General features: G+C 37.4%; 1 protein-coding gene and 1 long non-coding RNA gene across 6 annotated transcripts; one reads left to right on the forward strand and one right to left on the reverse strand.

Annotated features, from left to right (window-relative positions):
• Nucleotides 1-1,021: 1,021 nt before the first annotated feature.
• On the reverse strand, nt 1,022-2,057 carry LOC132039795 (uncharacterized). The gene is made up of 2 exons (XR_009410482.1): nt 1,524-2,057; nt 1,022-1,384 (listed from the first exon to the last, which is right to left on the reverse strand). It is a non-coding gene; the product is annotated as an uncharacterized LOC132039795 (long non-coding RNA).
• A 95-nt stretch (nt 2,058-2,152) lies between these two features.
• On the forward strand, nt 2,153-9,948 carry LOC132038937 (putative pentatricopeptide repeat-containing protein At1g74580). 5 transcript variants are annotated; one of them, XR_009410320.1, is made up of 4 exons: nt 2,153-4,900; nt 6,323-6,519; nt 6,975-8,724; nt 9,327-9,837. XR_009410320.1 is itself a non-coding variant. In XM_059429436.1 (2 exons), exons 1-2 carry the CDS (start codon nt 2,624-2,626, stop codon nt 9,348-9,350), a joined length of 2,301 nt encoding a protein of 766 aa, XP_059285419.1. In that variant the 5' UTR covers nt 2,153-2,623; the 3' UTR covers nt 9,351-9,948. The 5 variants fall into 5 exon arrangements, 3 of the variants coding, with proteins under 3 accessions (XP_059285419.1, XP_059285418.1, XP_059285416.1); XR_009410319.1 differs by having other exon boundaries at nt 6,975-9,899; XM_059429436.1 differs by lacking the exons at nt 6,323-6,519; nt 6,975-8,724 and having other exon boundaries at nt 9,327-9,948.
• The last annotated feature ends 3,511 nt before the right edge of the window (nt 9,949-13,459 follow it).

The following is a 13,459-nucleotide window of genomic DNA, read 5'->3' on the forward strand; positions in this document are numbered from 1 at the left end:
TCCGGTGGGATTGGCGAGCTCCGTCTCGATTCGGAGTGTTGCCGGGTCGAGTACTTATGTCATGGTATTTGTACATCCTAGAGACTTTGCGGCGGTGTCCTGTGGATAGTGCGTCGGGAAGTGCGAATAATTTATAAATGTTAAAAGAGTATGTATTTTCGGATAATGATTGTTGTTTGAAAAGTTCCATGTTTTAAGTTTTCGAAATGGCGGGTTTTATTACGCGAATGTCTAAGGGTTCGCTCGACTGCGGGGAGAGTCGGGCGCCCGTCCGCCTAGTAAGGTCGGGGTGTGACAATTTCAGCTTAAAGTTTCTTAAGGACCAAAGAATAACCACATCTTTACAACACAAAGAGGTCACCAAATTACTAGGGTTGAGCTATGAGATACAGTTTAGAAGAGGTGCAGAAAATGGTGAAGCAGATGCACTCTCTAGGAACTATTACGAGGCCAAGTGTACTGGCCTCACGGTCACACAACCACTATGGGTCGAGGACTTACTGGGTAGCTATGAGGGAGATGCTCAAGTTCAGAAAATGCTAACACAATTAGCAGTTAACTCAAGTACAGCTACAGAGGTGAAACTAGATCAGGGAATCTTAAGGAGGCAAGGCAAGGTCTGGGTTGGGGCCAATGGTCAACTTAGAGAGAAAATAATTATAGAAATGCTTGCACTCCATGGGGAGGACATTCAGGCATCTTGGGCGCTTATCAGAGAATCAAAGCTCTTTTCTTTTGGCCTAACTTACACGAAGACATCAAACACTTTGTGAAAGCATGTGAGGTATGTCAAAGAAACAAAGAAGAAAATGTAGCTTACCCCGGTCTTTTACAGCCCATACCCATTCCAATCAAGGCCTGGGAACACTTAGCCATGGATTTTATAACGGGACTGCCCAAATCTAAAGGGAAAGGCGTCATCTTGGTGGTGATTGATAAATTCACCAAGTATGCCCATTTCTTTGCCTTGACCCATCCCTATGATGCCAGTCAGTTAACTCAGCTATTTTTAGACAACATATGCAAGCTACATGAAGTACCAAGCTCCATAATCTCAGACAGGGATCCTATATTTGTAAGTACGTTTTGGAAGGAGTTATTTAATGGTTTACAAGTGCAGCTTAAACCTAGTACCGCTTACTATCCCTAAACCGACGGACAATTGGAATGACTCAATCGTTGTCTATAGACATACTTGAGGTGTATGACAGGACACAAGCCGTCGGAGTGGAGCAAATGGCTAGCCCTTGCAGAATTCTGGTACAACACAAACCATCACTCTGCCATAGGCATGACACCTTTCAAGGCCTTGTATGGGTACGAACCACCCCAGCCAACCTTCGAACTGATTGCTCAATCAAAGCTGGATTCAGTTGATCAAATCCTGAGAGAACGACAACTGATGAGTAAGGTGTTAAAAGACAACCTCATAAAAGCTCAAAGTCGTATGAAACATTATGCTGATGGTAAAAGAACTGAAAGGAAATTCGAAGTAGGAGATTGGGTATTTTTGAAATTACAACCATACCGGCAGACATCAGTGGCGGTGCGGAAGAATATCAAGTTGTCCGCGAGATTCTTTCGGACAGATAAAGTAATTCACAGGATTGGGCCAGTCGCATACGAACTTCGTCTTCCTCATGGATCAAAAATCCATCCAGTGTTTCACGTGTCCTTATTGAAGAAGAAGAAGATCGGTGAGAAAGTATTCCCTTCAAAGGATCCACCTTACTTCACCAACGACGGACATATCTTAACTGAACCGATGGCCATTCTTGATCGTCGCATGGTAAAAAAGGGAAACAAAGCTTCAACGCAGATCCTGGTTCAATGGGCAAATCTTTCACCTAACGAAGCAACATGGGAGGATTATTCAGTCATCAAGTCCCAATTTCCCAATTTCGACGCTTGAAGAGAGAAGGGGATTTTAAAGGGGGATGGAATTGTAACGAAGAAGAAGAAGTAGTAAAGATAGTATTTTTATGTGTCCAATTTAATTGGGTATTTCAATTTTAAGGTCAGACTTTCGGGTCACTAGATGGGTCTTCGTTTGGGCTGAGTTATGGGCCCAAATAAAGATTCCTTTTATTAAGTCTGTTATTTACCTAAAGCTCATGGCACGTGTCGCTTGGTGATTCGGCGTAGTTTAAGATTAACAACATTATCCTTTTATATACTGCATTGTAACGAATCAAGGGGAGGCTTCTGGTGAATGAAAATTCTTATTGTCTTTCTGTGATTTCCTTTTCTATTTATTATATAAAAATTACCAAAAATAGTTCAGTTCTTCACACTGTTGAAGACATACTCGCTTAAAAACATCTTTGCCGGCTGCCTTTCTCTCTGAGTCGCCAAACTAAACCCACTCACTTTAACGCCTTTAACACCATTTTTTCCCCTAAAAAAAAAGTCACTTTCAATACAAATCTTCCAATAATTCAGGTAAACTTATTCCCCCCATATACATATTTACTCTCTTGCCTTATTTGTCCTTTCCCTTTATGTAGATTTTCAGGTTCTTGAAATGACTGAAAAGAAGTTCTAAAAGAGTTGAAATTGGTTTTCATGGTAGTATTCATTGAGTGAGTTACTCATAAACCTGAATTGATTTGGTACTAAGCAAATGAGTGTTGTTGTGCTTCCTAAACATGTGGCTGCTGTATTAAAATGTCAAAAGAACCCCTTAAGGGCATTAGAAATATTCAATTCCGTGAAAAAAGAAGATGGTTTTACCCATAATTTGTTTACCTACAAATGTATGGTTGAAAAGCTTGGTTTTTATGGAGAGTTTAAGGCAATGGAAGGTGTTATTGAAGAAGCTAGAAAGAGAATTGATTATAAGTTGTTAGAAGGGATTTACATTACTGCTATTAGAGGTTATGGAAAGAAAGGCAAAGTTCAAGAAGCTGTTGATGTGTTTGAAAAGATGGATTTTTTCAGTTGCGAGCCGTCTGTTCATTCGTATAACACAATCATGAATATATTGGTTCAACATGGTTATTTTAAACAAGCCCATAAAGTTTATATGAAGATGCTTGAGAAGGCTATTTCTCCTGATGTGTATACGTTTACTATTAGGATAAAGTCGTTTTGTAGGACAAATCGGCCTCATGTTGCTTTAAGGCTTTTGAATAACATGCTTGATCAAGGATGTGAGTTTAATGCAGTGGCGTGCTGTACGGTAATTGGTGGATTTTATGAAGTGAATTGTCGAGTTGAGGCTTGTGAATTGTTTGATGAGATGCTTAGGCTCGGAATAACTCCTGATGTTACTACGTTTAATAAGCTTATATGTACACTTTGTAAGAAAGGGGACATCCAAGAAAGTGAAAGGCTTCTTAATAAGATTCTGAAAAGAGGGGTGTTTCCGAATCTGTTTACATGTAATCTCTTAATACAAGGTCTTTCCCAAAAGGGGCAACTAAATGAAGCTGCTAGGATGTTAGAAGCTTTGACGAAAGAAGGTTTAAATGCTGATGTAGTAACTTATAACACTCTTATATGTGGTTTATGCAAGCACTCAAAGGTTGATGAAGCTGAGTCTTACTTGCATAAAATGGTGAACCGCGGGTTCGAGCCTGATGCGTTTACCTATAACACTATCATTGGCGCATATTGCAAATTGGGTAAGATACAGAAAGCGGACGTAATCCTTAATAATGCAGTTTTGAAAGGTTTTGTTCCTGATGAGTTTACTTTCTGCTCCCTTATTAATGGATTATGCCAGGATGGTGATTTCAACAGAGCCAAGAATTTATTTAATGAAGCCACAGGTAAAGGTATGAAGTCTATTGTAATCCTCTATAATACCTTGATTAAGGGAATGTGTCAGCAGGGACTTATCTTAGAAGCGTTGAAATTGATGAGTGAAATGCCTGAGAAAGGTTGTTGGCCTAATACATGGACTTATAATCTGATCATCAATGGGTTGTGCAAGATGGGCTGTGTATCTGATGCTAGTAATATCCTCAACGAGGCCGTGGCCAAAGGGATCCTTCCTGATATTTTTACCTTCAACACCTTGATTGATGGTTATTGCAAACAGTCAAAATTGGCTGATGCAATTGAGATTCTAAATACAATGTGGGATCACGATGTTGTTCCAGATGTGATAACCTATAACACAATGTTGGATGGACTTTGCAAGCTTAAAACTTCTGATGATGTGATGGAAACTTTCAAAGTCATGGTGGAAAAAGGGTGTGTTCCAAATATAATCACATATAATATACTCATTGAGAGCCTCTGTAAATCTAGAAAGTTTGTGAAAGCTTTAGACTTACTTGATGATATTCAAAGCAAGGGTCTTATTCCTGATACAGTAACTTTTGGCACTCTGATAAATGGGTTTTGTGAGAATGAGGATTTGGACGGAGCCTATGAGCTATTCAGAAGAATGAAAAGGCAATATAAATGTTCTCATACTACTGCAACATACAATATATTGATTAGTGCATTTGCTAAAAAGCTGAAAATGGACATGGCAGAGAAGCTATTTCTTGAGATGAATGAATGTGGTTGTCCTCCTGACAACTACACATACCGTTGTATGATAGATGGTTTCTGCAAGGTAGACAACACTGAATCTGGGTACAAGTTTTTGCTTGAGAACATGACAAGAGAATTTCTTCCATCAAAAGAAACAGTGGGGCGAGTGATCAATTGCCTATGCGTGAAGAACAGGTTGCTCGAAGCAGTTGGTACCATTCATCTCATGGTGCAGAAGGGTGTTGTTCCTGATGTGGTCCACACCATTTTTGAAGCAGATAAAAAGGATGTGGCGGCTCCTAAGATTGTTGTGGAAGACTTGCTGAAGAAGAATCATATAACCTATTGTGCCTATGAACTTTTATACGATGGGATAAGAGACAAGAAAATTTTGAAGAAATTATCAATGAAGGTTCGTCCTATTTAATGAATTACTTTTTTCTCAAATACTGGAGTACACATAACACCGGCAGACTCAAAAGGCTATTGCCTGGATGCAAATATCTGTATTAACAATGTACAAATATTTAGGCCAAGGTGGAATAAGTAAAGTAATTCAACTAGCTATGCAATAAGTAATATATTGGTAACGGCTAACTGGTAAATGGAGTGTGTTATAAGTAAAAATTCTACAGGTTAAGGTGCTTATTGGGTAAGATTCCTAGCTGTTTAGTAAACGAAAATTCTTTCGATTATCTAACTGTTTCCTTTTTCCTTTTGTGGTCAAAATGTTAGTGAATTCTGTTTGTTATTTCGGGAAGAAAAAGGTGACACATTTTTTTTCAAAGACCTGATCAAATGGTTGTTATTGTTGAAAGTTGAATATATCAAAAATAGAAGGGAATAAACTATTTTGGAGATAATCTGGCAAGTGAAATGATTGAGTGTTTGACAGATTTCAACTGAAAATTGTATTTAAAAAATTATTTGGATAAAATCTTCTCTGAGACACTTTTCTAGATTCTTTTCCGGTAAAGTCACAAAATCACTTACAAAAATATAGCTATCTAAACACATTTTAGTCTACTTAAGTTCTTCTAGAAAACCTCGAGTTTAATCTACTTAAGTTCTTCCAGAAAACCTTCAGAAACTTTTCCGGAAGATTTTCAAAAAACCACCTGGTGTATTTTGCACTCAACAGTGATTGGAAGATGGAAGATTAAAATGAATGAAAATTACTTTTCCCTAATATATGGCTTGAGGGAGGAAAAATGGAAAATTGAGTTAATACTCTGGGCTGCAAATGTATGAGAAAGAATGACACTTGCAGTCGTGCACATGCATTTTGCAAATAGGTGACATTTTACATTTTTTAATTACAAAGGCAAAGTAAGAATGCTCAAAGGGAAGAAAAATGGGAACACAGGTTGTGTTCAAGTTCTGTCCCAGAGAAACAAGATCAATTGCACTCACCAACGTTCTGATAGGTCACCTGAAAGAAAAAGTGCACGGATAAATGAAACTCTAATCTACTGGATTAAAATTTCGTTTTATTCAGAAGATCAGTGAAAGCTAAATTAACTATAAGTTTGACGTGTAAACGAACTTCTCACATTGAGATGCTACTTGCAGTGACAGGAGAGCTTGCCCATAGTTCAAAAGTCTAGAACACAGATTGTCTTAATTTTGTTTGCTTCTTTCTTCTTTACACAGAGAAAGCTTGCATCAATGTCTTGTTCATCGAGACATTCTACCTTAGTCACTTGAGCATTGATGGAAATCAAAACTATTAAGCCACGATTTGTGAGAAGGGAAATAATTAGAAGCATGGTTGAAGCTTTGCTGTTTCAAAGTCATGTTACAAGAGTGATATAGCTGTAGTGTCATGAAACAGACATTGGTGCAAACACAGTGGCATAAATCAGTGACAGTAGCTGAGAACATTGGACATGTAAAGAGAGGGTGGGTTTAATCGCAATGCTTCTTGGCTAACTCAATCAAGTTGATTCAATGCTTAATAATCCAATGATGTTTCCCAAGTCTCTCCGAGTGATGTCTCCTGGATACACCTCTCTGTACTCCTAGGATCAGGTAATGTAACAGCATTTTTCTTTCTTCTTCAGCATCCAAAATAATAATGTGAAACTCAGCTAAAAAGAACCTTCTGTTCGCAAATGTAAGCTGATAAAAGGGGGATTCCAAGCCCGGCTTCTTATATAGATTTGTTGGAAATTGGACTAAAATTTCATGAAAATGTTACACTCTTTTTATCTATAATCAGATAATGTAAAGAAGATTGAAGATTTTAGAACAATATCAAATTAATTTCAATAATTAGATGTTGTAGTGAATTTTCTATATCCCTTTCAGGGGTTTCTTACTGAAATGTTATGCATGTCCCTCCTCCACCCCCGGGGGTTGTAACGAATATATCATACACATATTGAGGAAATGATGAAAGTAAAAAGCATTTTCTGGTCTGTCTGCCCAATAGTTTTTGTTTCCTGATGTGGCTCATGATTTTCCCTTGTTGATGACTTTTACAGAGAGCCGAGGGGCTACCGGAAACAGCTTCTCTACCTCCTAGGTAGGGGTAAGGTCTACGTACACTCTATCCTCCCCAGACCCCACTTTGTGGGATTACACTGGGTATGTTGTTGTTGATGATTTTTACAGAGGTCTTAGCAGGGAGTTGGGGGATGCTTTTGTAGAGATTATACAGCTAACGACCTAAGCACAGATGTTCATAAAAGAAAGGTGGAAAAAGATACCTGATCCCTATACTGATTACCATTTTTGAATTTACTATAGATAATTTCTTGGTCATCCCACGTGTTGTGCTGTTGTTATGTGTTTCCCCAGCTAGAGATACTTTTTTCTTTATCAGGTATCTAGTTATGTAAGCAATGAGTGTCTCATTTTTCGTCGTCATCTACAGTGGTTTCCTAGAAAGCCTGTTTAACCTTTTTACAAGTTTGAGAAACAAGTATTTCAGTACTTTCTTAAAGAAAAAAAGAAACAAGTGTTTTAGTAGACTAATTTTCAAGTTTGTGCTAGAAAGTACCCGTGCAAAATAAATATAGGTTAAAAGCTTTATTGCTAGGGGTGGCAATGACATGGGCCAGGGCTAAGTAAACAAGAACGGGGTGGGCAAGTGAGTTCTTAGGTGGCGCCGGGTGGGGCGGTAGAAGTTCAGTATTTTGAAAATAAAAAATGTGGTAAAAATTAACAGGCTTTTGGTATTATACTCTTTTAGCTCATATGGTCTCTGAAACCTAAATGTGAAAGTGAAAAACTCGGTTTTTGGAAAGCCCCCAGGGATTTGGTTTAGTGGCAAGAGTGCAACACGTGATGTATGAGTTAAGCGCATATCACGAGTTTGAACCCTACCACAGCCAAAAGCTTGGAATTTAAGTGGAGAAGTGTAGAGGAGTGGGTCCATTATCCACCTGAGTTTCGAATCGCCCGCCGTTGGCCCTTGGGAACCTTTTTTTTAAAAAAAAAAAAAGAAAAAAAAAACTCAGTTTTGGAAAGCCAATATTTGAAGCCGTGGTGCTGCCAAGTCCTACCATTCTCTCCAGCTTCCTCAAAGCCATGCTCGACAATAGAAATTCTTCCTTTGGTTTATTTTTTCTCCCGACTTCATTCCTCCTTTTTTTGATTCGTTTATAAGGCCGGCTTCTTTATTCCTTTGTTTTCTCTGAATTATTTGATTTTTTTTTTTTTTTTTTTGGTTTACTTTAATCTAGCTTTTTCGAACCTAAGTTTGTTTCTAGTGGTAGATCTTAGGATTCTTTCTTGTTTTGTTTCCCTTTGTTTTTTGCTGTTGAGGTTTGAATTTGATTTTGTTTTTAATGGGGCATGTGTGAGAAAATTGGTGAGAGTAAATTGCGCCATGACTGAAATTCATGTGGCGTGGATGGTAGAAGTAAATCTGAATATCGAGATTGGAATCTTAGATGCAGTGAAATCTTTTACCCCTCACAGATGTTGTGCTCTTTACTCTCTCTGAGGCAAGGCATAAATCTCCTTTTTGGGATGAGTGAGCAAAGAGCCAGTTAAATATTTGATGCCTCCTCCATAGGATAAACTGCTGTTGACAATTCTAGTTATTCCAAGAAGAAATACCACCAGAAAGTCTGTTCGTGGCCCATTTAAATAGGTTGTGAATTTTCAAGGTGGTGCATTGCGTAGATTCCATTGTGCAGAGCAATCTAACTTGGCTCGTTGCTTAAGAGAGGCTAAAAGGACCATCCTTTGTTGAGCTATCAAACAGAAATTTGACAGTTGAAAATGGTGAGCTCTAATCAGCTATTTGGTATTTCATAAATGTCATTTTCTTGTCGAAATATTATTTTATTGGTTTTTGATAAGTGAATATCAACTATTCATCAAGTACTGTGTGCATACAGAAGTGCAGCAGTTATAGTCCACTGTTTAATAGCGTAGGGAACTGATAGAATCCGTTCCTGTCATGACTGACGTAAAATATTAACATAACTCCAAAAAGACAAACTGTAAACATGTGTACTTCAACCTATAAGGGGCTGTCTAAATTGCTTTAAAACATATATAGCATCTTTACTACAAATGACTATTAATGTAGATATACATAGTTCTAGCTCTGTAAGATAGTCTAAAAGTCGGTGTCTCGTAACAAGCATGAACCAAATCTCGTTAAGCTATAAATTAACCGCCACTTCTCTTTATCCTTCGCAAATTAGTTTCTCTTCATAAGGTGTTTTGGGTGTAGTTTGGTTGCGAATTTTGCTTGTTTAACAATGATCACAGTTATATATTAATGATTTGGCTTTGGTTCTCGTCTTGCTATATCACCATCAATGTATTAATGATTTGGATTTCGTATGATCCTTTAAAAATAAATATGGCATGCCAAGATGAAGAGAATTCACTTTGCTTGATAAAGAGGAAGAGCCAGATCCGATTGGTCTATAGGAGGTACTCTCAGTCTTGCTGGTTGTGATTTATGATGGCTACGATGCTACTAGCCTGCAGGTGGTGTGGTGAGACTGGAGCCATTTGATTTTGGTGAAGACTTGGCCATAGCTGCAAGATTGTTACCGCAGTATTTGTCCTTTGTGATGCGCCTCTTGTTATGTAGAACACTGGGGTGAAAGAAGAGTTATTTTGTTCTTGGCTAGCTATTTGAGTTGGAGAGTTTACTTTCCTCTGGTAGGTCGAAAAATTCAAGGATTGAGCATGCATGCAGTGTGTGATGACCAATAGGAGAGCCAGTTTTTAGCAGCTTAACAAGTGCAAGTTGTGAAGAATTTTCAGTGAAGCTAATGTACTAATGACTATCGGTGTACATGACTTGGTTTGGTTCAGTTTTTAATAAAGTCAAACCAAACCAATTATATCGGGTTGGTAGGTTCGGTTTTGTTGGTTTGTTCGGGTTTTTTGTCGCATGAATACTATTTTGTTGGAGTTGTAGATAAAGTTTTGATAAATCAATCTATGTCTAGCAATGATTGACAAAACGGCAAACTTATGATCTAATGAACACATGATAGTTATATGGTTAGTCTAACAGTAGTTTTTTCAACGATGTACGTGGTCACTCATTACTTGAAATTTGTTACCTTCAGTACTAAAAAGTAATTATGAAGTCATAAAGCCATTAAAATATCTAATTATAGATCATAAGAATTGAAATTATTCTGAGCCACAATCTAAATCTCCTTATGTTGGTTTGATCATTTTGCAACGAGAAAGAAGTGCTTGGGAAATAGGCTTTCCATGAATGTGCTGGAAAGCACCCATGCAAAAATAAAAATATGTAGGTTCTATTTATATCATCAAGCAAGCGGTCGCTTCCAACACACACGCAAGTATATGTGGTCGACAAGTAATTAAATCATAAGTAAAGTATACTTTTAACAAGAACATGTGATTAACTATTTATTAAATCAAACTAATACGGCTTATCTATTTAAGTGATTCCAAAAAGTGAATATAACTAACTAATACTATAAAGGCACTGTAAATTAAACAAGTAGAGAAACAAGGAGATGCAAGGTCCTAGGGTTATGGTAGCTAACAATCATGTTGAGTTATTGACTAATTAATTTATTTGATTACTAGTCACAAGGTTGATATTGCTCATAGGCTCTCCCAAGTCCCTATTCGTCTATTCAAATTACTCTAATGCCTATACCTATAGAATTAGAACGCACTTATAACTCTGGTATCTGACTAAGCAAGGCGAGTAGATATATCCCTATCCTAAACGTGAACCCATCCTCCATGCCTAGCTAGGTTCAAGATTTAACTCTATCCAATCTTATATGCAATCTATGCTTCCCTCTTCTGAGTTCAATCCTAAATTCGTAAATAGTCCCTCTATATTAGCTACACACTTGAGAGTATGATTAAATAAAGTATTCCCTCTGTCCCAATTTATGTGATACACTTTCCTTTTTAGTTTGTTCAAAAAAAATATAATACATTTCTATATTTAAAAATATTTTAACTTAAAACAAACCCTTACCCTTAATGAAATAATTTACAACCACACAAATATATATTTACAACCACACAAATATATATGGCTTGTGTCACAAAATCAGTTGTGACAGTTAATTTATAAATTCTCTAGAATAAAAGTTTAGTTCTTCTAGGTTTAAATTGTATTTTGATTATTGTCACTTTAGTCCAAGTATTATTTCTAGTTTTTTTGCATATTTAGTCCTTATTTCTGTTATGGGAAAGGACACGTGTATTTTGGGGAATTAGCTAGATATGAGTATTATATACCTTTATACTGAATTAAACTCATCATCAATTAAAAGAAATATCTGCTTTCCCTCTATTTTGTTCTTCCCTCCTTCCCTCTATTTTGTTCTTCTCTCTTTCCCTTTTCTCTACTTTCTCCATTGATGAGCTCACCGAAGCTCTTCATTTCATCACAAATGAACAAGAGCCCTTCTCTCTTGTTACAAATGGTATCAGAGCCGACGATTCTCGGCCCTAATTCCGCGACCAAGTTCAACGTATCGTTAGGAATAGAGCAATTGTTCACTCCGATGGAAGTCCAGCAGGCTAATACCCACAGGGGCGGACCCACACTATCGGGTGGGGGTTCCCAGTAACCCATAACTTTCACTCGGAGCTTGAATTTATAGTGTGAAAGCCTTTAACTGTATAAGAATATTTGACTTGGAACCCCACAATAGATGCATTGGTTCACGGTAAAAGGAATCCGGCTAAGTCTCGGCCCATCTAAGACCCGGGGATCGATACCCCCCGGTCACGTTTTTTTTAATTTTGACTCAGTTTTTTGTTTTAAACCAAACACCAGGCACAGAGGCCTTATTTTATAGTAGTATCACTTTTTCTTTCTAAAATCCACATAAGTCGAACTAAAATGAAACCACAACAATTTATACTTGCTGAAGGTATTATTTTTCTGCAAATCATAATTTTTCAAATTAATTTTAAAACCAAATGTAAATAGAAAATAAGAAACTAAGGTTCTTAAAAAATGTCGTCGGTTCTTCCATTTTGTCGTTGCTAACCCTCCCAGGCCACTTCGTTCTTCTTCCTCATTCTTTTTTCTCTTATATGGGAATACAGTTTCTCTTAATTTTTTCTAACCATTGTCATGATATATTATGTTTGAGTGGTTTTTAATTTTTAAATATTTATTAAATATCAGCATTGTTTATTTATCTGATTATATTGTATTAATTTGAGTTCGTTGGGAATAGGAGTGCACAAATTTCGGTTTAACCGATGAATTGAACCATAAAAATGTTATTTCGGCATTAGGTTATCAGTTAAACCGAACTGTTAGCCCCTAGAAGCCATTTCTTATCGGTTAAACCGATAACCGAAATGTTAAGCTCCTCTAACCGATTACCCGATGACCGATAGTGAATATCTTATTAGTTATGTTATCACTTTAGCATGTTTATACACCAATAATTGATAAACAGAATCATAACATACAAAATCGAACCGAACCGACCGGTATGCAATCCTAGTTGGGAACCCATAAGTTTCAAATTCTGGATCCGCCTCTGAATACCCATTTCCATGTATCGCGTGGTCTGTATGAAGCGCAAGGATGGGGCGGCGAGAGACGATGTACGCTTATCAGCATTATTACACCCATCAATTTTACAGTGCAGATCCCAGTTCCAGTCCAAATTCATATGGCTTGGGGTATTACTATCTTCTTAACGGCTTGCTCCTGTCACGAGAAAGAGCGTCCAATGACGACGACATGGTTCGAGCTAGGTAAACGATCAAATAAATCCAACACGCAGTAACAAGAGGCTCGGGAAATGAACATGAGGCTACAAATCATCATCGACCAAATGGGTCTCACTACGAAACATGAGGAATCACCTCTTCGATCTTACACTTCAGTACCTCAGGTAGCTCAAAATCAGCAGGAACCTGGATGGGCTTCAGTTAGCAAGTCAGGTTCTAAGTATTCAGATGCTTGTGATGAAAGTGTACTTATGGGAACTGAAAGCATAGAGGCTGCAGACAAGGTGTTTGATAAGTTCTCAAAGAAAAACTCAGAAAATGCGACTGGGTTTAACAACTGAACAATCGGAGAACACGGTAAATTCTGCTATCTCTGTTAATTACACCAGCGAACTTAATGTTCCCTCCTTGCTAGATTCACTGGGTCCTATTTTCCCTAATCTTGATGATGGAACCGTTTACCCCGAATTTAGGTAACCAATTGAATTTGTAAGTGAGGTATAGGATATGTGGATGAACTTTAATCTATTTTGGGTTTACAGGAAATAATTATAGATTTGTGTGTTATAGCATGTGTATGTGAACATATACGTTAGTGATTCGAATCAAGATACAAATGTTTATGATTAAGCCAACTATATTGGAAGAATAAGCATAAAATGCCAACGTCCGGACAAGGAGAGAGAGCTTCAATATATAATTTCTATTACAATGTTCTTGATCTTGGAAAAGCTAACCCTTAAAAGTAGGGGAAACGCCTCCTATTTATAGTTTTTGCCTTATGGGCCTTGCA

This window comes from Lycium ferocissimum, chromosome 12 (assembly GCF_029784015.1).
Source record: "Lycium ferocissimum isolate CSIRO_LF1 chromosome 12, AGI_CSIRO_Lferr_CH_V1, whole genome shotgun sequence".
NCBI lineage: Eukaryota > Viridiplantae > Streptophyta > Magnoliopsida > Solanales > Solanaceae > Lycium > Lycium ferocissimum.

Coding starts and splice junctions, on each gene's coding strand:
- LOC132038937 (XM_059429433.1), top strand. CDS start 2,624: ATGAGTGTTGTTGTGCTTCCTAAACATGTGGCTGCTGTATTAAAATGT. Junction 4,901..6,141: donor TGAAGAAATTATCAATGAAG/GTTCGTCCTATT, acceptor TTCTTTACACAG/AGAAAGCTTGCATCAATGTC.